The sequence below is a fragment of the Melozone crissalis genome, unplaced genomic scaffold (genome assembly GCF_028551555.1).
Source record: "Melozone crissalis strain CALT ecotype California unplaced genomic scaffold, PUWL_Pcris_2 ptg000006l_1, whole genome shotgun sequence".
NCBI classification, from domain to species: Eukaryota; Metazoa; Chordata; class Aves; order Passeriformes; family Passerellidae; genus Melozone; species Melozone crissalis.
In genome coordinates this window covers 55,579,253-55,603,512 of record NW_026535784.1, presented here as the reverse complement: position 1 = coordinate 55,603,512, position 24,260 = coordinate 55,579,253, and the positions used below count along the sequence as shown (strand labels likewise).

The 24,260-nt window shown below is 43.1% G+C and overlaps 1 protein-coding gene across 28 annotated transcripts in view; it reads left to right on the top strand.

Annotated features, from left to right (window-relative positions):
• The window catches only part of ANK2 (ankyrin 2), a 273,624-nt gene that overhangs the window by 124,129 nt on the left and 125,235 nt on the right, over positions 1-24,260 (top strand). For 5 of the 28 annotated variants that reach the window (XM_054292293.1, XM_054292319.1, XM_054292285.1 and 2 more), the window contains exons 1-2: positions 77-175; positions 276-697. The exons of 9 other annotated variants lie outside the window; for them this stretch is intronic. In XM_054292293.1, the coding sequence (XP_054148268.1) occupies positions 575-697 (123 nt within the window). In that variant the 5' untranslated portion in view covers positions 77-175; positions 276-574. Of the gene's footprint in view, positions 1-76; positions 176-239; positions 698-24,260 lie in introns of those variants that run through there. 14 more of the 28 variants (XM_054292398.1, XM_054292362.1, XM_054292407.1 and 11 more) reach the window with 8 other exon arrangements.

The window sequence follows — 24,260 nt, the reverse complement described above, 5'->3', positions numbered from 1 at the left end:
AGTCAGTAAGTCAGACTGCACCATTTTCTTCTCACCCTGCGTGAAGGCGATGTGAGAAGCTGACGGGAGCTGCCCCCTCCCCCTCTCGCTGGGGATGCTGAAGTGAAGCCCTCCTCCCAGACAGAAGACGCAGTCTTTCTGGAGGAATCCCAAAAGACCTTCCCAATTTGGTGATGTGTGTTTAAAGGCCGATTTTTCTTTTCCTTTTTTTTCCCCCTCCCTGTTTTTTTTTTTCTTCCTGCCCAGCTGAGTCTGAAGCCCGCCTTCTCTTGCAGGCACCGCCAAGCTGAAGGGCTTGCAGCCTGCTAGGAGGGATTTTCTGGCTGCTCGCGTGTGTGTGGCTGCGGGCGCTTTGGCACCCTGCGTGCTGGCCACGGCTCTGCTGCTCCCCAGCCATGGGTGCTGCAGGGGCTGGGGCAGAGCCGTGACCTTTCCTGGGCTGCCCGAGGAGGAAGAGTGGATTACGCCGTGAACTTGTGGCTCGCAGCCAGTGCCCTTGCGGAAAAAATAAATCACCTGGATAGCCGCGTGTGCTGGGGACAGCTTCCTTGGGGCTGGGCTTCTCCTCGCCAAAATGGCTCATGCGGCCGCTTCCATTAAAAAAGTTCGGGAGTCTGAAATCGAAGAGAGGGAGAGAAACCTTGAGAAGGAAAGGAAAAGGCAGCGGAAAATCTCTAGGGCTGATCGGAAACGCAAGGTATGAGGGGGAAACCAGCCCCCTTCTCCCTTTCCCCCACCCTTCCTCTGCCTGTGCAGCACTTGACAGGTGTTTGCTGCCATGTGCAATGCTCTCCCCTTCATTTTCCAGACCTTTCCCATCACGTTTCCCTTTTGCATCCCTTCCCATCTCCTCGGAACCCTGCTGTGGTCTTAACCCATCTGCAGTGAGATTAAAGTGCCGCCAGCCATGGCAGCCCACAGTCATACAGGGAACATGCACATAAAGATGGCATGCTGGTATCTCCACTTTCCCTTCATCTCAGAAGGCCTGGAGCTCCCTGCCATCGTTCCCAGCCAGGTGCTCCAAGCCCCTGGCTGATCTGGAGAAGTTCTCCAGGCAGGGAGGTGGCTGTGCTTGTGCTTTGCAGTGCCAAGGTGCATTTCTCTACTTCACAACAGCATTTCTCCACCATTTCCCATTTTTAGTTCTGCTTCCCACCTCCTCAGCAGTGCTCAGTGCTCTGTGTAAGACTCGCCTTGGGGTGCCGGGAGCATCAGCTGAGCTGTGTTGCAGTTTTTGGGTGTCACAAAAGGGATTCTGGGCTTGCCACTGTGATTCAGTGTATTTACACTGCACATTGCAGGTATATTTGTCTAGGCAGGGCCTGGCACACAAGTCTGCAATCTGATGGGTTTGCCTCTGTTACTGATGGCAATTTCTAGTTTTCTTAAGGTATAGCTCTTTAGATGGCTCTGACTTTGGGGAGGTTTCTCATGTTTTATAATTGTTATTTCCCTTCTGTGTTAGAGGGAATATCTCTCATTGTCTTGGGATGAAAAAATAGAGAACAATAAGAAAATCAATAGAGATGATTTGTTTGCCCAATCACTCTATAGTTTCCAAGGACACAAAAAATACAGTAGTGGAGAAAATACTAAAATGAAGGTTCTGTTAATCTCAGCTTTAGGACTGTGATACATGGGGAGTGCCTGTGTTAATGCTTTCTCATTGCTGTTTCTTTCCTTCCATCTCTGGATTCTGTGGCTTGTGATATGCATTAATCCATTCCCTGACACTGTATTTTTATCCATTCTTTGTGAATTTCTCTGGAAGGGAAAATATCAAGAGGCAATTCCCCCCCTCCCCTCTCCCCTTTCTGCTACATTGCATGTAAACACACATATCTGTGAGAATAAATGCCTAGAATTCAGCCTTGTAATGTTTGAATTTACAGATTCTTTTGGCAGATCTCTAGAATTCAGAAGCCATCTGCTCCCTTGGCATACCTGGGCAGTTTTGAATTTGTTTTGCATTCAATCTTAAGGTTTTTTTAGATTCTGAACTGCATGGCTTAAATAAAATGACAAAGGCCGTTTGATGCCTTTGGGACCTCTGGGTGTGATCTCCATGACTTTTCAAACGCTCACTTTGAGTTCATTAAGTCACATCCAAATTGTCTTTATAAAAACCAGGAACGTCATTTCTCATGGATGCAGTGTCTGGATGCTGGGCAGGGCTGCTTGGAGCAGATTGTGATTACTCTCCTAATCCCTTAAATGGGGCACTGCAGCATAAGGTAGTTTTTGTGATTACATTTTTGATTGTGGAATCCTCTGCAAAAGAGCCTTTTAAAAAAATGTACTTAATGTGTAGATGTCCTTGCTGGAAGGGCTTTTTTTTCCTGTCTGCCCAGCACCCATCTCAGTTAATTGCAGCGTGCGTTGTTTTTCCCGATTGTCACAAGTCCTATTTCCTCAACGTGTTTGATTGCAATGCCTGTTGGACTGCTTTAATTAAAGCTGGATGGAATTAATGCTGCCCCTTCTGCTCTCTCTGTTCCCAGAGTGCAGCATATCCCTGGCTGCCAGCAGGCAGGCTCAGGCCGCATCCCTTTTGGTAACCGTGTGTGCTGATGCAGGCTCCTCACCAGATTGCTGGATCCAGGGATCACCAGCAGGCTTTGCTTAGGAAACACAGGGAACACTCCAGTGCTCTGTGCCTTTCCTCCTTTTTAATATTCCACCCCTGCTTCTGGCTGCCTTCTACTGCGGCTGTACCTTGCTGTTACATAAACAAGTGCCTGGCTGCACCCTAAACTTGCCTTCAGTCAGATGGTCGGGGGTGGGTCAGCCTGGGCTTTTCCATCCTGCTGCTGCTGCTGCAGGAGGCACACAGCAGCACAGCCATGAGTTGTTTATGTCTGTATCTGTACATGCCCGTGCTGTGCACAGTGCAGGGTGTAGAGCAGAAATGTGAGTTTGTATGCACACCCATCACACATACCAACGCAAATAGAGAATATATGCTACATACAGTCTTTTTATTTAATCATCAGTTTAAGTGAGGTACGTATCTGTGAGATATTTATGTGTCTGTCACTTTAATTCCTGAAGAGCAATAAATGGTTTTACTGTGAAATGGGATTATCTCCTAGTAAGGGCCCTCCCAGTTCTTGTTGACTTTCTTGGAAAATGGAGGCTAGGAACAAATTAGGTGTGCAGGTCTGTGAGAGGCAAAATGCAAATGAATATAATTTTGATTGCTCTCAGCACTTGCAGTGTTTCTGCATGGGGGGAATCTGGTTCCAACTTTGTGATTTGTTTGAAAGGCCTTACACTGCAGTGAGTGGATTTTCTCTACAATGGAGATCCATTTTGTTTGTGGAGGGATCATTGGAGTGGGGGAATGTGTCAGGTGCTGTGGGCTGTCTTTCCCAACCCTCACTTGGATACGTGCCATGCACAAGTACGTGCTGAGTGCACGAAGCACTCGTTTGGCCTCATGATAAAAACTTTTCCTGTGTCCCTGGAACATCCTGATTATGCAAAAGAGGATAAATGAAGGGCCATGGCTTTAGCTCTTCCGCTCTGGTAGGATGCTGGGCATCTGTTAGTACCATGCCACGCTTCTCCAGGCTTCCAGGGATGCTGCAGGGCGTGGGCTCGTTTTTCCTCTGCCTCTTGAGTGTTTTGCCGTGTGACCATCACCTGCCTGGGAGCAGCACTGCAAGCTGGCTGCAGCTGGCTGGGACCAGAACGTTCTGAGATGTTGTCACAGCTGCTGCCCGATGTAGCCCGGGGCCCTCACAGGCCCCTGGCCAGCAGGAGCATCGAGCTGCTCACATCCCCTCTTGGCCAGCCTTAGTGGTTCTTTAAGGATGAACAGAATAATTCCATGCGCAAAAACTGGGAAAAGGAGTTTGCACACTGAAGACTTTCTCTTGTGTTCTTTTTGAGATTGTCTCATTTGATTTTAAAAACCAGTTGACAAGAGATAGCTCTACTTATCTTGCATCCAAGTTGGAAATTTTCCCATTTATGCAGGTCTGACCTTTTCTTGCAGTGTGTAAGGGTACTGGTGCAAACACGTGTATGTAAACAGCCTCCCACCTTCTGAATAATTGTATGGGTACCCAAATGTGTCAAGAACATTAAAAACCAGGTACTAGCACAGCAGGTGAGCAGCTTCAAATATATAGATTTTATGGCAATTTAATTCCATTTTGCCTAAATCCAGGATACATAAGGCCCAGCTCCACTGGCCTCTCAGTGCCGTTGGAGAGAGTTGCCTGTGGCTCACCCTTTGCAGAGTGAGGCAAGGGAACCGGGGTGGTTCTGTGATGGTCACTCACTGAGTCAGCAGCCAAGCTGGAATTACAGCCTGGGAATCCAGCTGCCTAGCCCCTGGCTCTATGTAACACATGCTTGTTTTCCCTGTCTAAAGTACTTCTCAAAACAGACACAACTTCCTGTTTCTGCATGTGACAAGTGTAGAAAAGATTTTTGAAAACCCACATAAAATCCCAAAGAAAAAGCCTGTTATAAAAATGGATTCTACTGCCAAATGAAACTGGTTTTTGAATGTTACAGATGTGGCTAGCTTATGACTGCTACCGTTTTGCTGTCAGTCATGAGGACAGTTTGACATCTGGTCTGTACTGGCAGTAGTTGGGTCTTTATTTAGTATTTTAAAAAGGTTTAAATAACTTTTATACCTTTTTTCAGGCCAGATTCATGAGTGTAGCCTTCTTAGCATAAAATGTTCCACAGCATCTGGAATATCCATCACTGTTTGCTAAAAGAGATTGAGAACCAATGGCATCAGATGAATTTTGTCCTTCCCTTGACACCCTAAGCACAGCTGAAGCTCACAGAGAGCTGGACAATACCTACAGAAAGACAAGGATGGAGGGATTCTGCTGCTAGCAGAATTCCAGTGTGTGTGGGGAAGAGTCAACATCCACTAAGTGCTTTCCATTACGGAGATGCAGGAGACAGGAAATGAGTTTGCTTTGTTTTACCTCAACAGCAGACATTGTTTCACATTACCATCTCCTTTTTCACAAGAGAAGAAAATAAGAGACTTCTCACATTCTAGAAAATGTTGTCAGATTTGTCTTAAATCCAGGCCCACTTGAATTTCAAGCACATCTTTGGCAGGGAGGGTGGGTGTTTGTTATTGGGTACATGGGCTCTGCACCGAGGCCAGCAGCCCAACAGTTCATCCCTTTGGAAAGGGCCAGAGATCAGTGAGGCAAGAGGATGTGGAGCACTAAGGAGTGCTTGGTGTGCTAGAAAAAGGCATTCTGAGGAGGAGGAAGTCATGCAGAGAGCCAGTTCTTGGCTCTTGGACACTCTTGTGTGGTTCATGGATGCCAGTCACTATCTCACCTGGTGTGAACCTGCTGTGGGATCCCTGTGGAGTTCGTGTCAGGATAAGGAAGGGAAAGAGTCTCTCACTGCTTGACCTCTGTGTGCTGGAGCTTTCAAGGTTCACTGCAGCTTTAACCCGCTGTTCTTTCCTTAGCACTGAATATGTCTTGTCTGTTCAGTTTTGTGTTCGTTGCCTTGGTAAACGTCTCTGTGATTCACTGGAGTTTCTAGATGTTTCAAATGCCTCTCCAGCCATGAAAAAAACCTTTTTGGTGTTTTGTGATGGAGTGTTTGCGTAGGAGGTGCCTATTCCTGATGCCCTTTGAGCATTTTCCTTCTGTATCTCAAGCTAATATTTTCCTTGTGGAGCTATTTCTGGGCATGAAAATAATACCTTGCTTGTTTGCTTCCTTGTGAAGTGGAGCTTCTTTGGATGACATTGCACTTCAGAATAGATTGGGACTTGCTGCTTCATTTTCTCCATATCCTGTTTGAGGGGTGTGATGTGCATGGGCACAAATACACGGTGTTCTGAAGAGAAGCAAGATTGATGATCTCCAATTCCCTTGCTTCTGATGGGAAATGAGCAATTTTCAAGTTTAAATTTGCTAACCTTTATGTTGTTTTCTAATTATTCCTTGATTTATATGTGGTATTTCAGTTAATTTCCTTGGTAATTTTTGAAACACAAGATTTATTCAATCTTAATAAATCATATGTCGACAGTATTTCAAAACACAGATAATTTATCTCAATGTGGTTTTGGTATTGTGGGTGACTGTGCCTCTTCAGAAGTTTAAGTTGAATTAATCCATATCTGGAATACTGGGGAAAAGATTAGCAGGGTCTGTCAGCTCTATTGTGTGAGACACTGGATGCAGGAGGAGGAAAATGTGTTCCTGGAATGCTAAATCCCTTTGCATTGTAAAGCTTGTGGGTGCAATCCAGTGTCATGGCAGACGCTTTGGATTTTATGGCAGCATTAACTATTATGTGATTGTTTCTAAAAAGTTATGAAAGTGTCCAAAATGCCCAAGTTTCCATCTCTCCCTTTGTCTTTATCAGTGAAAAGAACTTCTGCTGAGCTTTTAAAAGAGCACCCTAGAGAGAGGAGAAATACCACCACCTGCCTACAGTAACTGTCCACCTATCCTGTCTCTGCAGATTTAACTTAGCATGAATGATTTAAAAAAGTTGAGAGAGCATTTGCACATTGTAGGAAATCATCCATGATAAACTTTTCTCGCTTTGGGGATGGATTTGTTGACCTCCTTGTGAAATGTTTTGTGTCCTTTAAATTCATTACTTTTCCTGCACCACTGGAAGAATTATGTGATGTTTGGGCAGCTTTGTGTTAAGCAATTAAAAAAATGTTTAATGAGGATGTCAGATATTAAACTGTGAAGTGTCAAGCTTTTTGAAATCTGGCTTCTGTAATTTAGTCCCTCGGGCTTTTCCACTGAACTCCTGGGGAAAGTTTGGCACCTGAAGTGAGAGCAGCATATGAGCTCTGGGTTGATAGTTTAATGGGGAAAGCTGGAGCCATGCCTGGGGGATGTATTGCCAATCTATAGTGCATGCAGAGGGTGGGAGCAGGAGTGCTGCCATTCAGGCACCACCTCCTTCCTGAGATGGTGCCACACACTACGGCTGGCAGGCTGATGGGTTGTCACACTTTATGACCTGGCTCTGCTCACCAAGCATCTTCTGGGTTACTTTTTGGGAATGAAGGTGCTACTCTCAGGTTGTGTAAAAAAGAATTCCTGTTCTCTGGGTCAGTCTCAAGCAGCTCCTTTGTGCACTCATGGTACTGGTAGTTTTGTTTGAACATCTGATGAGTTCTTCCATACATCTTGATGAATGTGCCTGTTAGCAACCTGTCTTTTTAGCCTTAGACAGCAAAAATCAACTTTTTTCCCCTGCTCACTCCATGGAGCTGTCCAGGTAGGTTTAGATATTCCCCATTGTGACACAGTTATATGTAATATTGGAGCATATAATAGGAATTACTGAAATCTGGGGAATGTAATTAAGTGAATTTCAGGTGGTTCACAGAGGTGGTGCTGTTCAAGGGTTTTCCCTTGGGAATTGTTTGTGGAAGTCCCATGTATTGTAAATATATTTCGTGTGTTGCTTATAGTTTTTCAGAGTTGCTTCAAAACCATGTTAACGCTCATTTCTATGCTAAGGCCTTCCACGTATGGATCAATACAGATTAATTATTAGCTGCCCTTTTATAAGTGAGTGAAAACAAAGACTGCAATTAAAAAAATGTCTGTAATTACCTTCTATTTGTTGGTGCTAATGAAGGATTTAGCATGTTAACCTCCCCAAAATCTAGCAGGTTCATTAGCTGCTTAGGGCTTTGGAAAAGAGACATTTTGGGGGTGAGCCTAAGTAGGTTTCAGAGTACACATTTCTGTTTAAGGTCAGTTTTTTGTCCTCCAGCAGAATCCTTTTCTGATGAAGATAGGATAAGAATGAGCAGAAGGAGGAAGGGGAGAGAAATAACACAAGATTTTAAGTTACCCTGTTTGCCTGTGCTCTCAAATAGCCCAGTGAAACTGATTGTCTGGGTCAGGAAAAACTCACAGTGCTTCATATTTAGCAAATATTAATGGGATGCTGCTCTTGTACGTGACCTAAAGAGGGGTGTGGATTTCTTTTGCCCTGATAATTTAGATCTGCCTTCTCTTTATTCCTGTATGTGAAATAAGGCAGCATTGACTAGTGGTGTTCACCCAAAATGAGTGTAACTCCTATTTCCCCAGGCTGGTAGAAAATTATTTCAGCTGATAGAACCATGATTACAAGCCTTTCTAAGCTGTTTTAGGTTGAATAATTTAAGCTTATTTTAAATTATTTACTATTTCTGGCCTGTGCTATGGCAGGATGTCTAACAGAGACATGTCACTGCTCAAAACCAGTGAGGCTGGTGCAACAGGAGACTGGAGCAGACAAAAGCCACTTTGTGCCTCGCTGCTCAGGCCATGATTTACTGGGAACTGCCTGGACCCACTGGGGCCTTCTTGTTCCCTGGCTTCATTTCTTTTTAAAGGCACCAGTGCAGTTGGGAGGATGAAATCACATGCATTGTGTTGATTTTAGTCTCACTGCTGGAGCAAGAGGAGGCAGTAACTAAGATATCCCAAAAGGCCCCCATATGTGAGTGGAGAATAGTTAAGCTCAGCAAGCCTTTTCTATTTCTGCTGATGAACATGGTGCTGGACATCAAAGCTACCCAAAGAAAAATATTTGTTGCTGCCATCCATATTCCTAGGCCAGGGAGACTCAGTTCTGCTTAGTTAACTCAGGTAACAGTGCAAGTTATCTCTGTTTTAGCCTCTCCACAGGGTGTCCATGGATTTAATATCAGCTCTGTTTAGTTACTGCTGGGAGTCAGGGAATCACAGAAGGGTTTGGGTCAGAAGGGTCCTTAAAGCCCATCTCATTCTACTCCCTGCCATGAACAGGGGCACCTTCCACTGCACCAGGGTGCTCAGGGCCCCATCCAACCTGGCCTTGGACACTGCCAGGGGTAGGGCAGCCACAGCTTCTCTGGGTGACCTGTGCCAGAACCTCCCCACCCTCACAGGAGAGGATTTCTCCCAGTTATTCTATCTGGTCCTGCCCTCATTCAGTGTGAAGCTGTTGCCCCTTGCTATTGAAATAACACTCTTGCATGATATGCATTAAAACCTCAAAACTTTATGTAACAGCAAAAGGAAAACCAGTAGTTTTCCAAATTATACCTATTTCTCTTTATCTTGTTTGTGGAAAAGCTTATGAACAGACACCATTTGAAAGTGTTTTGGTGGTGTGGAATGACTTAGCAGGATGAATTGAATAAAATCTAAAATGCTGATGTGAGCCTTAAATTGCCAAGGCAAGCTGCTATGTGCAGAGCAGGGTGGCTTTCATGAGCATGGATTTGTTTTGCAAAATTTGACATTTGCTGGAGACAAAAAGTGATACAGATTAAAAAAAATATTTTGACTGGTCAGTGCAACTGCTGTATCATAGTTAAATTTTCATGAGGAAATGCACGGAGACTCCATAGCAACTAGATGAGATGTGTGCTATATTCTCCATGCTGCTGCTGTGTTTTCTTGGGAGAATCCAGCCATCCCCCACTGCCCCCACAGACCAGCTGGGCTTGGCAAATAGCAGTTGCAGCCACTGGCCACTGACTGCACCAGGGCTATTTTTAGGATCATGAAAAATCCTCCAGGTTGTATTTTTTTCCTTTCTTTTTTGGTGAGGACAGCACAAAGCCTGCAGTACTGTCTGAAGGGTAGACAAACCACTCAGGCACTCCTTTGGTAATAATTTATGTACTAACCTCTCCTTTCCTGGGATGCAGGTGTTAGCTGGCTGCTTCAGTACAGCTCTGTGCACCCTCAAGTGGTGCAGGCTGTTAGCCTGGTGAGTGATGAGGCCCTGGAAAAGGTTTCCCAAAGAAGTGAAAGCAGAAATAATTAATAGCTGTGCCCAGAGCCAGCTCTGCATTGCAGCACGAGTTCTTCCAAGCCTAAGGAAGTACGTGCTTGGCTGCCTTCCCCGGGTTTCTAAGGAAGCCCAGCACTGGACCTGTGTGGTTTGGGGGTTGCTGATGCTCCCGGTGCCTGCGGGGTGGCACTGCAGTGCCGGTGGGAGGGCGGGTGGGATGCATTGCCCTGCAGAGCCAGCACAGGGCTCGTGTCCCTCCCAGTTCCATTTGTCCCTGCAGCCCTGGAACAGAGCTCTGCCACCAGCCTTGGTGGGTTTGCTCTGAGCAGTGCTTGGAAATTCATTAAAGCAGAGAAGTGAAGGAAATTGTCTGAGGGCAGCTTAGGAGGAACCAGTCCTGCTAGAGCTGCTGAATATGCAGGTGGTTGTAAAGGTTAATTAACACTGGTTTTCTCTTTATAGCCATCATCTGGCTGGGTTTAGCAGCACACATTCCATTATTTTGGGCAATAAACCATCATTATGTTGTAGTCTCTGCATAGTTGTAATAATGATCATTTACCCAGAAGTGTGAAACACAGGAAGGAGTATTTTATCCTTTTTAAACCAACTTCAATGTGCAAGCTTAATGATACAAAAGCAGAAGGCTTGAGAGGAAGCAGCCTCCTTCTGGAAGAGGTGTTTGAGATGGAGAAGGATAATTTATAGATAGGGAACTGTAATTAAAGGTTATAAAGGAGCACTTTGTTTTATAACACTATATATTATAACCTTAACTCTTAATATAACTTAACCCTGAAAGATTTGCCAATGATTTCAGGAGATTTAGTTTTTTTCCAGATGATTTCAGCCAGGAGATAATTCACCTCCTATTACATAACCATCTTAGTGGTTTTTATTTTCCAAAGTAATTTTTAAACATGTGTGCACTTTCTGTAATACAGCTCTGTGATTGAAGGACAGATTATGTATGGTGGGAAATAATGTCACGCAAATGTACCTTGAGGTCCAAAATGTTCTTTATGTAATTCTTAGGTTCTGTGACCCCTCCTGTTCAAATCACCCCGTTGTTGGCACGAGGAGAACCTTGGTGTTCTGGCACTATTTATAAATTTAATACCCATCTAAAAATAATTATTTAAATAAATAGAGAAGCAGAAAGCACTGGGAAATCCCAAATGGAATTGGAGAGAAATCTACAAAGGCAGAGGGGTAAAATGAAGGTGGTTTTTCCCAACAGCTGGAACTCGAGATGCCCATGTGCCTTTTGCAGAGCAAGCATGCTTCCTTGCAAAGCATCTAGTGCATTCTAGGCCATCTGAACAGAAGTTATAAATATTCTTCTCTGGTTTTACTTTTGACAGTCATTTGCAGCAATTGAGGTTGTTCCAATCTATGATCCTTTCAGTTCTGTAAGGACTATCTGCAATATGTTTTGCTGTCTATTTTATCTTGTAATCTCCCATTACTTCTTAATATATGGGACTAGGAGTAATGCCTTGAGATTATTAATACAGAAGCTTGGTGGAACTTTAATCTCCTTAGAGATTGTGGAGGTGGGAGACCCCTGTTAGTGAAAAACAGGGTCAGAGAATGAACAAAAGTCTTCCCTTCCCAAGTGTAGCTTCAGGGCATCAGTGTCTTTATCTTGGATATTTGTGAAAGTGTTAAAAAATTAAAAATAAGTGCTTTCCTGCTGTGCAAAGACAGTGCAGCATCAGGTGGTGGTTGCTGATCAGGCAAGAAAGAGCCCAAGTTTTGCCATGTAGGAGTTGTCAGACCCTGGAACAGACTGCCAGGGCAGTGGTGGAGTCACCATCCCTGGAGGGGTTTGAAAGATGTGTGGATGTGGCACTTGGGAACATGGATTAGTGGTGCCTTGGCAGTGCTGGGGGAACACTTGGATCTTGTCCATCCTAAATTACTCCATGATTCTGTGGCTGATCAATGAGGCTGTGGCTTGTAGAAAATCTGGCTGACAGATCTGCCATGGGGTTTATTTACTTGGATTTTCATCCTTGACAGTTCTTTAGTGCTGGAGGGAGTTGGAGCAGTGAGGGAGGACCTCCTGGCCTGGGATAAACTGATCCCGCTGTGATCCAAAGGCCAAGGCCAGGCTCACTTCAGTGGGTGCTAGGGCAGCCTCATGGAGAATGGATAAGAATAGACAAATACTCATCTAATCAGACAGCTGCTTCCCCTGTGGTGTTGATATCTCCCCACAAATGAGTCATATCTGCAGTAATAAAGAATTTCATTTGTCACTGTGAGTGCAGCAGGACTTTTGGAGCTCCCACATAGGACCTGGGGTCTTTCACTTAATATTCATTTGGCCTGGGAAATGGTAGCCTCTTCAAGTATTTTATTGTACAAAATTGCTTTATTTTAGAGCATCACTGCTTAATAGATTTGCTTTTACTTATCTTGGGAGTTTGTCTATTGTTTAGCTTACAAATTCCTTTCCCCTCCCCCCCCCCCATTATTTTTACTCATTCTGAGTGTAAATTGCAAATTCAGATATTTTTACTCAATCTGATGAAGTCCTGAGATGTGGGGCTTGATCAGTGGCTGCCTTCATGATTTCAGGCTGAAATATTTGCATGTACTCTTTCACTTCATCAGTGTTGGATTGCATTGTCATATGACTGCTTTAAAGGCATTTGTATCTCAAATACAGAGCATATTTTGCTGTTGTTCTGAAAGATCATCTGGATTGAGTTCTGAAGCTACAAGTTGGTAGGAAAGAATAAGTTTAGTGCTGCATTCTACAAAATAGGGAGTTGATTCCAATGAGATGGGAATCTTGGTTCTTCTTCCCTGTTTTTTTAAAAATACTTATTTACTGTAGTACAGACTAAGGAGCAGTATAGAATTATTTTTTCTGTTGATGAGGACTTAAAGAAGTCCATGGGACTTCCCAGCCCAGGCGGGTTGTAGGAGAAAGTGCTGCTCTCACAAAGGAAGGGTAACAGGAGGCAGGTAGGGATAGATTGGAATCTATTTCAGATCTTGCCTATTACCTAATAGGAAGTAAATGAATTTTCCATTCCATGTCATTGAAATTTTACATATTTCTGTCCCAGTTGGTCTTGGGAAGATGCTGTCAGAGAGGAAAGATGGAAATCCAATATTGAGAGAAGATGTTGGAGAAGGGAGTGGTTTGTGGAGGTTCTAACCTATTTTCCATCTTGCTACTGCCTTGGGGCCAATTTTTGATGTGGGGCCATGGAGGCCAAATAAATGAGCTGTAACAGAGACAGAGTGGGGCTGGCAAGAGGTAATGCAGATGGGAAAAGGTACTCCCAGCTGGAAGAGGCTGGATGTCCTGAGGGATGTCATTCTCTGCTGCTTACTTGAGTTCTCCTGCCAGTCTTGGACACAAAGTCTTGGGGGAGTGGTCATGGCCAAGGGTTCTCTCTCAGTGCCTGGGACACTGTAGGGTATATAGGAGAATTCAGTAGCATAATGTATTTGGTAATGATCAAATGTTACAGTTATAATTTAGCATAAAATTTCCAATAAATGCTATAGCCCTTTTCTTGCCATTGAAAATTTGGAAAGATTATTTAGTACATTTTTGATGCAAGTAAATGCAAGATTATTTAGTAAATTTTTGTGTTTCTTGCTGGCAGTAAATCTGTGGGTTTATGTATGTTTGGGATTTTTGCTGGTTTGTCTATTTTAACTGAGCTCCTTTAATGGACCTTACTCACACCTAATTTTGGTTCTCATGTAATTATGCTTTTCTTAAAATTGCATTGTTGGGTTTTGAGAGAAACCAGTTTTTCTGTGTGGATCTGTTCATGCAGCATGTTCCTTTCCATAGCTTATGGCTTGCAGGCAAGCCAGATGAGTGTTGTTCTTTAGTTGTCAGTTCAGAGGTACCAGACTGAGAAGGGATAACTCCTGTTTGCAGTGCAGTTTAAATCTGGGCTTGTGTCCCTGAGGGCAGTTGTTGTGTGAATCCCATCTGCTGGCTGCTGCTGAGAACTGCAGAGAACCTGTGAAGATCCTCCTCTTTGACTTCAAATTTTGTGGGATTTTTTTTTTGGTGAAAGGTGTTGTTCTGTTCCATGCTTCCCTGAAATTTCCAATATTTTATCTACAAAGCTAATGTTTATTTGATTATCTCTTTCTTATGTGTTTATTTCTCATAAGAATGTGAAGTTATTAAAACCTTGGTTACTTTGCCTTGTGTTTAGCAGCCACAGGATGTGCACCATTATTGTGCATCTCTCAATATCATGACTTAGGAATGGCAGCTGGAGAAAGTTTTACCGCATTCTTAGGATTTCTCTGCAGATAAATGGCTCAGTTTTGTCATTGTGCCTTTCTTGGCTCTCTCAAATTTTTAGGCACTGCTGGTTTTAACAACCCTGAGAGACTACAGTGCCCAAGCACTTGCTTTGTCAGTTGGTCATAATCTCCCAATTCCTAATTTATTCGTTATTCAGAACTACAGCAGAATTTGATGCAGATTTGTTTACAGACTATGTGCTCTTCCCGATAACCTTTGGTGCTTCTATCAACTTTATGGAGGTGATTTGGTTTTTTCCCCAGGGTGGCAGGCCTTAAGTAGCTGATAACTGATGTGAAGGTGTGTTTTCAATCACAAGATCTCAAATTGTCTATTTAGAACTGCGTGTGTGGCTGTGATAATGAAGTTCAGTCTCTTGCTCAGCAGACTTATTTGCTTTTCATGCTATTCTGGCCCTCGTTTGGATGATGTATGTCACTATAAGGCACAAATTGCTTGCTTACAGAAACAAAAATTCTTGATTGTACTCTGTTAGAACCCTTTTGATCAGAGGGAATTGCTTTTGGAAGATTGGAATCTTTTATTTATCATCTACTGCAACTCTGTCAGTGCGGGGAAAGGCAAAATATTAGACAGGAGTGATACAAACCCAAGCTTTCAAGTACTGTTTGTTGACATGTGACGAATAGAGCAGATAATTTTTTCCTTTCATGACTCACTCTTTCTTCAAAAATTGGGCAGATGAAGCCTTTGGAGCTTGCTCCAAAGTGGATGTGTGTTCATCTGCACCACAACCTTGTTAAAGGCAGAGACTCGGAGTCAGTAATGCTGCATTCTGTTTTGTTTTCCCAAGTAGCTGACAGTGCCATTAGCTGAGCACATAAAACATGGATATGATATTGAATAATAGAAAAATTGCAGTTTTATGGCTGCACTTCAACTAAATGTGGGTGCACTAGGCATGGCCAGGTTGTTTTAAGCATTGGTACAGGTATATTCAGTGTGTGTGCACCTGTACCTAGATCAGTGTGCATTAACTCAGATTGATATGGGAATTGGGGCATTAGGTTTAGTTTATTTTCAGTGGCACAAATATTCTCTTTATGTTTCTAGGTTAACCATCAAGAGCAAGTCATTAAAGCAAATATTCAAGATATAATGATTTTCTAATGTGAATTATAGCAACTCTCATTTCTAACAGATGTGTTTAATGGGCCCCAAGATAACAGACAGGCACAAGGTGCAAAATAACACAGAAACCAAGTAAATGAACTCTGGCTTTTCGCTTAAGAACCTGTGAAGAACCACTTTGTATCATTTACCATCAATGATGCACCATGACAGCAGCCATTGGTACAACGGGTGAGGAAAAGCTCAAGTCGGGGCACAATACTAACCAAAAGTACGTAATTCTTTGAGAATTCCTGAGAATGTGCTCCTTAGCAAAGGAAAAATTACATATTTAACATTGATATTTCATTCCTCATTGAATTAATTGATTCTGTTAAGCTACAGTAAAGGAAAAGATGCAACACATGGCAAACTTTATGCATTGTATTCCTGTGTATATGAGACAAACTGTCTTTTGTATGTTATACATGAAATATGTGGTCCCCCCACAAACTGATTTTATATTAAAATAAGCAATATTTAATTTTGAAAGTTGTGTCAAACTCATAGGAAATCCAATAGAAGTGAGAACTTCAGAAGCCTCTGCATTTCAGCAACAAGAGCTTAGGAGACTTGGGTTTTTCAGAATCAGCAGTGAGCTCCTGCTGATGTATTCAGAAGAGAAAACCGAGTTACTTTCTTGGAGAATTGAGGCTTTACTTGATATTCCAAATTCAGAATGTGATAGCTTCACAATATCCTACAAGATGGTTAGAGGCAGAATTAGTATCTGGTCTGTGTTAAGGAAGAAAAATCAGAGCTAATAAAGGGCCAGAGATTTGGTTTAGATTTAGACTGATACAAATAGGCACCAAATAGAGCTTAGTGCCACGGGAGGATATAACAACCATGAAATATTCAAAGAATACCTTAGTTCTGTTGAAATGAGCAAAAAAGCTATTTTGGCCATGAGAAGCGATAATTTACTTTATAGCTATGTTGGCATGGGTGGGCCAGAGCTGCATCTTAACCCTTTACCCTCAGGCTAATGTTGAATATTTCTCTGTGCATTGATTTTTAGTGATTAGTCAACAATGCCTGTAAGATTTCCCTTGTGTTACTCAGTGTTTTGTGTTAACGTGTGCCTTTCATTGCCCATGAGGTGGAACCAAGGCTGAGAGAGAAAATTAATACCAGCTGCAATTTTTGTCAGAAAAATAGATGATACATAAACTCCTGTGCCTGCGAGGGCATCTCTGTGAAATCTGGGGTTGTTTTTCCCTTCTTGTGCCACACCTGTCATCCAAAAGCTCCTGTATCTGTAAAGTAAGGATGTGTTTTATCTGTGCAATGCTGGAGGCTCAGGTGCCTTTTTGTATTTATTTCATACTTTCCTATCCATGAAAGAATTTTTTCAGGATCTGTAGGTTCCAGTGCCAACAGGATCTGTAGCTGCAGTTTTTAAACCTCAGGTTATCTCATTCCTTTTTTTCATAGTGGTTAAAATATATATGGTGCCACTTGGATTAAGAGCTGTCCAGAGAGGATCATTAGGCTTAATGTGTCAAATGATTCACCATCAAAAGCAGAGCAAGTCTTCTATAAATGGCACAAAATAGATTTTTGCAATTGATTGGACTCAAAATATTTAAGTCAAAGGAGTTTTTTTTTTTTGCTAGGTTCTCTGGACCAGACAATGGCCCCTTTGTAAAAGCTGCTTAGGCTTTGGGAATTGCTTATTGTGGTCTCTGTAACCAGAGGAAGAAAAGGCTGAATTTTTGGGAAATAGTGATCTCATCAGTGACATTGCTGTAAAGCATAAAGGTGGACATAAATGATATGAAGTCATGACTCATCAGAGTTTGTCTACATGAGCTCAAGATCTGACCCAAAATAATTGCTAGAAGCAAGTGAACTGTGTTGTACTTGACCTTCCCATAGAAAAATCCCCAGGAGTGAAAGACTTCAAATCATTTCAAAGTTCAGGGGATCTAGAAGTATATAGGTCCCAGTGCAGTCTCTTTTCTCTGTCTCTCTCTCTTTTTTTTTTTTTTTTTTTTTTAATTACTATATTTAACCATGCAAGTGTCATGGGGAATGGCTCTCTGGGGAGAGATTTAACAATAATAATAGTGGGGATTTATGTTGCTAACAATTGTTATTTGCTTTGATACTTGGAACTCTTCTCTCTACATTTTTGCTGGTTTTTTTTTTTTTTTTCCCTTTTACTAGTAATGGTAAAAAAAAAAAAAAGATAAAGAAACATTTATCCTGACAGCAGAGCAGTTTTTCTTCTGTTGCTGCCTACCTGGGTGTGTGTGACTGTCCTTAGTCGTGTTTTATCTTACAATACTTAAGCTGTGCCATTCCTGGGCTGTGGAATGGTATCCCATCAAATGAAGTCTCCCTCTGGAGATGAGCTTGCAGCTTGGATTTCACTTGTTGGTCTTTGAGGTCTTGGCTGGGATTCTGCAAGTCACTGCAAAGCAGCAGGTTTGTAGCACACTGCTTTTTTTTGATGGCCAGTAGTAACAAACTGAGAGTATCAAGCCATTGCAACATTTACTGTGAGAATCTTTGGGAAAGTTGCAATTCCCAAAAGTTTGCTGAGGGCTTTATTGGTTTGTATTGCCCTAAGGCTGACAATCATAAATGCTGCAGGCTTAGAAACACTCAGAGCAGAATGTTTTCCCCATTTGATGGGAAAAGAGGGACCCTGCCTTAGCACCAGTTCTTCAATACTTGGGATACTCTGCTCTCTTTCTTGCAGACACTTTAAATTCAGTTTCTGAAGGTTTCCTAGGTCAGGGAGTAATTGAGGTTTGGGGTTAGTGCTGTGAAAAGGTCTCTTGGGCTGCTGAGGAGGTCTGAGGTGCTTTGGCTTGAGCTCTGTGCCTGCCAGCTGTGCTCTGGTTTCCTCACTGCTGCTGCCTGGGGTGGGTTTGCAGCCCTACCAAGACAGCAAGGAGCATGGGAATGCAGAGATACTGCACCATGTTCCCCCACACAGGCTTCCCTCCAACATGCACTGTGTTAGGATACCATGCCCTGGGTCTGGCAGGACATGAACGTGTTCACTTTCTGAGCAATTTGCCCTGCAGTCTTGGGGCACTTGGACAAACAACAGTAATATTGTTGAAAGGCTCTGGCTGGAAGCTTCTCCCCTGTTCTCTCTGTGATGGCTTCACAGATTGTTGCTTTCCACAAGCAGCATTTCCCAGGAATGCCTCTTACTCAAGTTTTCCACCCTTTCCCCTGGAGTGGTGCCTTATGTTTTCCAGTAAGTTATTTGCATATTAAATAGCTTGCTCTATCCAGAGATTTGTAGTTCCAGTTTATGTTGGAACCTTGGTTAGATGAACTTTGGTCTCCTCAAGCATTTAGTGGGACTCCTTCTTCCATCCTTTTATTTTGATAACTAAATTAAGAAGTTCTGGCAGTGTGTACACGCCTTTTTATTGTCACGGGTGGTGATTTGGAAGAGCTGAAGGAACTCGTTACCTGCTAATTATGGGCAAGTGAGACTTGCGCAAATATTCTGGAACAGTTGCCAAGTGCTGGCAAACATGTCAAAGGGCAAAAGCAACAATTTAACTGTTCTGTGCAAGTGTCTATCCAGCATGTATCCATCACTGCACCTGAGGTGATCCATCCTGGAGCATTCATCAGCAAGAGATAATTACAGGGCCCCTTAAAATCTCCTCAGGATAATTAACAAAAAGTTAATTACCGTCAATAGTGGGGGGCTGGGGGAAGCTGGGTCTCTTGAATCATAACTGGTGCTGCTGTGGAGGGGAACTGGGTGGGAATCAATTGGCTGCCATGGAGAGCTGCCTGCTGATGTGGGCTGCCATACTGGCTATGGATTGAAACTTGAAGGGAAAAGAATTGGCTGGTTGTTGCAATTCTTTGAGGATCTCACTGTTTCTGAGGAATTTGGGGCTTAAGTTTTTAAATAGATGCCCAGCTCTGCTGGGCTTGGGTGTGCAGGGTGGTATGTTCTACAGGGCTTTGGTATCTGCAGACACTTTGTCCCTTCTGCCTCTGCTATCCCCAGCTGGTCATGTTTGAAAATTAATTCTCAACTATCTTTTCCTTTTTGTTTTGTTTGGGTTTTGGTGGTGTGGTGTCAGTGGTTTTTAACTCGGCTCTGAGTTTTTTCTGGATAAGAGGTAGATTCCAACATGCAATCCTGAGCATTGTTTTTTGCCTAATGGGTGCAAGCATGCTAAGTAATAAGTGGGATTCTTCTTATTTTCGTTTGGGTTGGTTTGTTTATTTGTTTGGGATTTTTCCTTGGTTTTTAATCATAACTATTCTAAAAGATTAACACCAACCTTAAACCAATTTGACAATAAAAATCCCAAATGTGGCATAGATGAGAGCAAAAGTGATCTAACAACAGATATTGTCCTTTTTGGATACATTTGAGCTCATTTGAAATCATACCCAGGGGACATATCAATCCAAAGCAAGCTCATCACAGTTATTGGCTGCATCAACATGAAATACCGTGTGAATCACTGAAATTAAATGGTCATGAAATCTGTGCTCATCCACTTTGTCTTGGTTGGTAAATATCAAGTAGATGTTGAATAATGGACTTGAATAAATCATATTTTTGAGTTAGAAACTCAGAAGGCATTGGCAACATTCTGAAATTCAGTGCTTTATGTAAGCACAGTGAGACCAAGCAGGGCAGGGAAAAATCAAACCATTGAAAGGCACGCAGCTGGGTAACTCAATAACCCGTGTGTGCAGGGCATTCCACCCAGCGGGACTTTAACTCTGCGAGCTGGGCCGGCCGGCTCCGTGCTGGAGAGCCGGCCCCCGGCCCACCCCACGCCATTGACATGCATAGCTGGCCTGGTAGGTGTAAAAATAGCCGGGCAGCGCCTGAATTGGAAATGGTCACCGAGCGCTGCCCGCAGTTGCTGGGGTTTCGGGTTCTGCGGGATTCGCCTCGGCTCGGGGGGCCCGGGAGCAGCGGCCGAGGAGCGGAGCACGGGCGGGACCCCCCTCCCGGCCGGTGCCCGTCCTCCGGGAGTGCCGGGCGCCCGCTGCGGGGCCAGAGCCGTCCCCCTGCTCCGAGGGAGCAGAAGAACTGATATGGGCAATGCACCCATTTGCCAGGCTTGTCATTCAGAGAAGGGCTTAAGGACACAGGGGAACATACAGGACTTGGATAGGACTCCCGATTATTATGGATACAACAGTGAAGAAAGCAAAGAGCCTGAAACCCTGGTAAGTTTGGCTGAAGAAAACAGGAATCACAGGCAAAAATTCAGATCAGGGTTGTGCATGTTGCATTTGCAAAGGATGGCTTTGCTCACAACCTTACTGGATAGCTTGCAGTGCTGAGGGGTCTGCTAAACTTGTCCGTGCAGAAGCTTTGCTTCGCTGCCCTGACTGTGATTAAAAAGCAGCTGTCGCTGAGCTGTGCAGTGGCTTCAAAGCATTGTCAGCTTTGAATTGTCAGGAGGTTGAGATATGTGAAGAGAGAACCCTGTGGGTTAAACAAGCCCTGCAATGAATGGATGTTATCTAGTTATCCTGGTTTGCACAACTGCTAGGAATGATCCTGTGTTGATATTTCTCCAAACTTGAAGTCAGTAGTTTACTTTTGAGCTGCTGCCTGCCCACTGCATATTGTTTTCTGTGTGCAATCGAGACAGAGCCACACAGATCCTCATGTAGATGAGGGTTACAGTGAGTGGGACCAGGCACAGACAAGGGATCCCACTTATGACACTAATGTCAGCATTTGTGCAGCAAACCAGAAGAAAATCATTAAAATGTAAATGCTTGCGGTATCTATGGTAAATGAAGTGTCTCTTCTCTCTTTTCCCCTTTATTTCTCATTCTGTTTGAGAAATTCATTAAGGGGCTATTTCTTTCAAAATTGGCAATGGAAGTATATTGTGTCAGAACTTCTGGCAGCACAGGAAGATCAGTAAACCTTCAGTGTCAGTGTATCCAAATCTCATGTGGTCTGCAGCTGATGTACACTTGAATTGGTCTGTCTGACCTGGTGCTTTGCACATGCCTCAGTTAGTGCAGTGCAGCACAGAAGGACAGGTGAGCTGAGTTCCAGTGTTTGTAGGGGAAGAGGAGACCCAAGGCACTCCCAGCAGCAGCTCACAAGGAGTTTTGCATGTCCCAGAAAACACTTTTGATGATGTGTTGGATTTCTGGTTGCATATTTTTTTGGCTGGATTTTTCTGAACAGTTTTATGTTGTATTTCACTGACAACACAGCTGGACCCATTCTTCATAGAATCACAAAATGGTTTGGGTTGGAAGGAACCTTAAAGATCATCTAGTTCCAAACCCTCTGAAATAAAACTTTCTTCAAGCTAAAACATGAAAGTAACCTACTTCTTTGGATACAGAGGATACAGACAGGCTTTTTTTCCTCCTACCAAGCAGTTTTTGGTTGAATTAACAAATAATCTCCAGTGTTTGTGATGGGAAACATGCAGTCAGGGGGGAGGGCCAGTGGGATTCCTTGGGCTGTGGGGGAGGATGGGCCTGCCTCCACTGCCAAGGGTGGTTTCAGTGGGCATGAGAGGATCTCCCTGAAGCTGTTAGCCAAGGTATGGAAGCCCCTGTGACACAAATAAGCAAACTGAAACAGCTCTCCTGGCACGTCCAGCCTCTGAGCTGCCCTTCGGCGTAAGGTCAGCCCTCAGAGGAGGCAGGAGTGAGCAGCATGTGATCTTTGAGGCTTCTTTTCCTTTTCATTTTTCTGGATATTTTTCATTCAGCCTACGCAGCTTTTCAGAGCGGGCAGAGATCAGGCACTTTGATAATGTCTTTGATGTGTTCAATCATAAGATCTTGGCTTTATGTGACCCTGGTAGGGACTAGACAAGTTTCTTTAGAATGTCTGTCTTGATTCAGGTTTACAGTGCTTGGGGGATTACAAAAGAAAGTTCCTGTATTTCCCTAAGAATGTTTCAGTCTCTTATCATCTTTATGATTCTGTACAAAAAAAGTTAAAAGAAGAAGAGGTGTCTCTAAATTAGAAATGTCAGTAAAGCTTTGTTCTGCAGGGAGAAATTGTGTATCTATTTTTTCCCCTGAACAGGAATATGGTATCCAGCACAGTACCCTGTTAGCTATTATAGATTTCCTCTGCTTTTATGTAACTGTAGCCATGCTCCCTGTCTTGGCTCATTAAAAAGAGTTGCCACATCATGGTTCCAGGAGCCTTGTAGCAGACACGAGGTTCAGAACAATTCAGCTGATATTCAGCCAACTCAGATGGCAAAATTGCTTTGCTAATCTAATCTTGTCTAACCTAAGAATCAAATGCAATCTGCTGCTTCAGAACCAGGTATCCCAGATTGCCTGGGACAGACTGCTCTCTGAGTTGCAGCACAGGATTTTCCTACTGCAGCATTCATAGGAGTTTTTCCTCCCTGCTCAAGATAGAAGTGGTGGCAAGGTAGATTTTAGCATCGTTGTTGCTTTTCTGCAGGTGAAGTTAGGTGAAACTGGTACCTCTCTCTGCTAGCCAGAGCTGAGTTGTTTAAGGTTTAGGCCTAGGATTACAAGGTTCTTCATTTACCACTCGAGTGTTCCTTTTACCTCTCTGTGCAAGTAAGATCTGTGCGATGAGTCTTGCTGAATTAGCAACTGTGGTAACACCATTTATTTACAGCTATTTTAGCCCATCTCAAAGCAGCATGAAATGTTTTTTTTTCTGTTTTATGGAACCAGTACATTTGAATCGATGGGCAATCGGTTAATGGTGTTTGGGTGGGTAGAGCAGTTTGACCCTTTAGCACAGACAGTATTCACACATTTCTTTATTAAGAAATGTCACTTTGGCCATAGGGAATGAAAAATTGAGAGTGATAGGATTATCTGTCAACAGTCTGTCTTAAACTTCACTTACAGCCTGGATTTTTGTTAAGCCTGGTTATTATCCTGCTAGATAAGGTTTGGAGTGGCATCCTAATTCTTTCTAGAGGTGTTCTAGCATTATTACCTCTGTTTAGGAACACCATCAGTAATGGAAACTTGCCATGGAAACCATTTAGATGCCTGCCAAGTTCTACAGTTGTTACCAGCACCTCAACATCTCAATATATGGTATCCAGAGGCTGCTAAATATTTTTCCTTCCTTTAATATTATTCAGTTCCCCTAGAGGAGATCTTGGTTTCATATCAGTATTTAAGAGACTTGAGTAAATGCGTGTGTCAACTAGGAGACCCAAGACTAATTCTGGGGCTCATCTGAGGATATCTCAAATCCTTACCATTTCAGGATATGACTAAATGATTCTTTGTCTCAAATTTCAGCACAAGAAATGTTCCCATTAAACAACAGGATTATACATTTCTGCTTTTTAGAGTAATGAAGAGATTTCTAGCTTTTATTATTAATCAAACTAGAGAATCTTTGATTCTCAAAGCCCAAATCCTGTGATGTGCTTGGTTTGTTGTTTTTCAGGGTAGTTTGTGGGTTTTTTTTTCTCTTTATTCTTTTTTAAATGCAAAGATTGTTTCCCAGGTACATTTGAGAGAGTCTGTGTTTTAGACTCGTGCTGATGATAATTCTGACACCCACACAGGATTTCCAAGCTGGGATTTATAGCAGAAAGTTTGTTTTGGAGAAGATGAATAGCCCAGGGGAAGGACAGGGATTACACATGCCTCAAGTTCAGCTAGTACTGATGCACTGTCCCTTGTTAGAACCCTGCTAACTGAGGTTGCTTTTACTGTAAAATCAGCATGGATTAAAATAACATCTGTCATTTCGAGTACTGCCTTTGGAAGGGACATGCAGCTGGGCAAAAGATTTTATTCCATTCTTTTCCATAGAAAGTTATGCAGTTTTGCCTCAGTTCTCACAAATCCTTCATTGACACAGTACAATCAGCAGCCAGGCCAGTATGGCAAGTTAATGAACGGAGTGGGAGGACTCCTACAGAAGTCTGAGGCAGCTAAGGATCATAAAAGGTTTATAGAAGGCATTTGCTTCTTGCCTTGAGGAAGGGGTGATTTTACATTAGTTTTCTCTTCCTCTCCTGTTGCTACTGTATTTGCCAATGTTGGTCAAATTCAGGAACAAGGTTAAGTGTGTATTTAAACCTTCCCTTTAGCAAATAACTTAAATCTG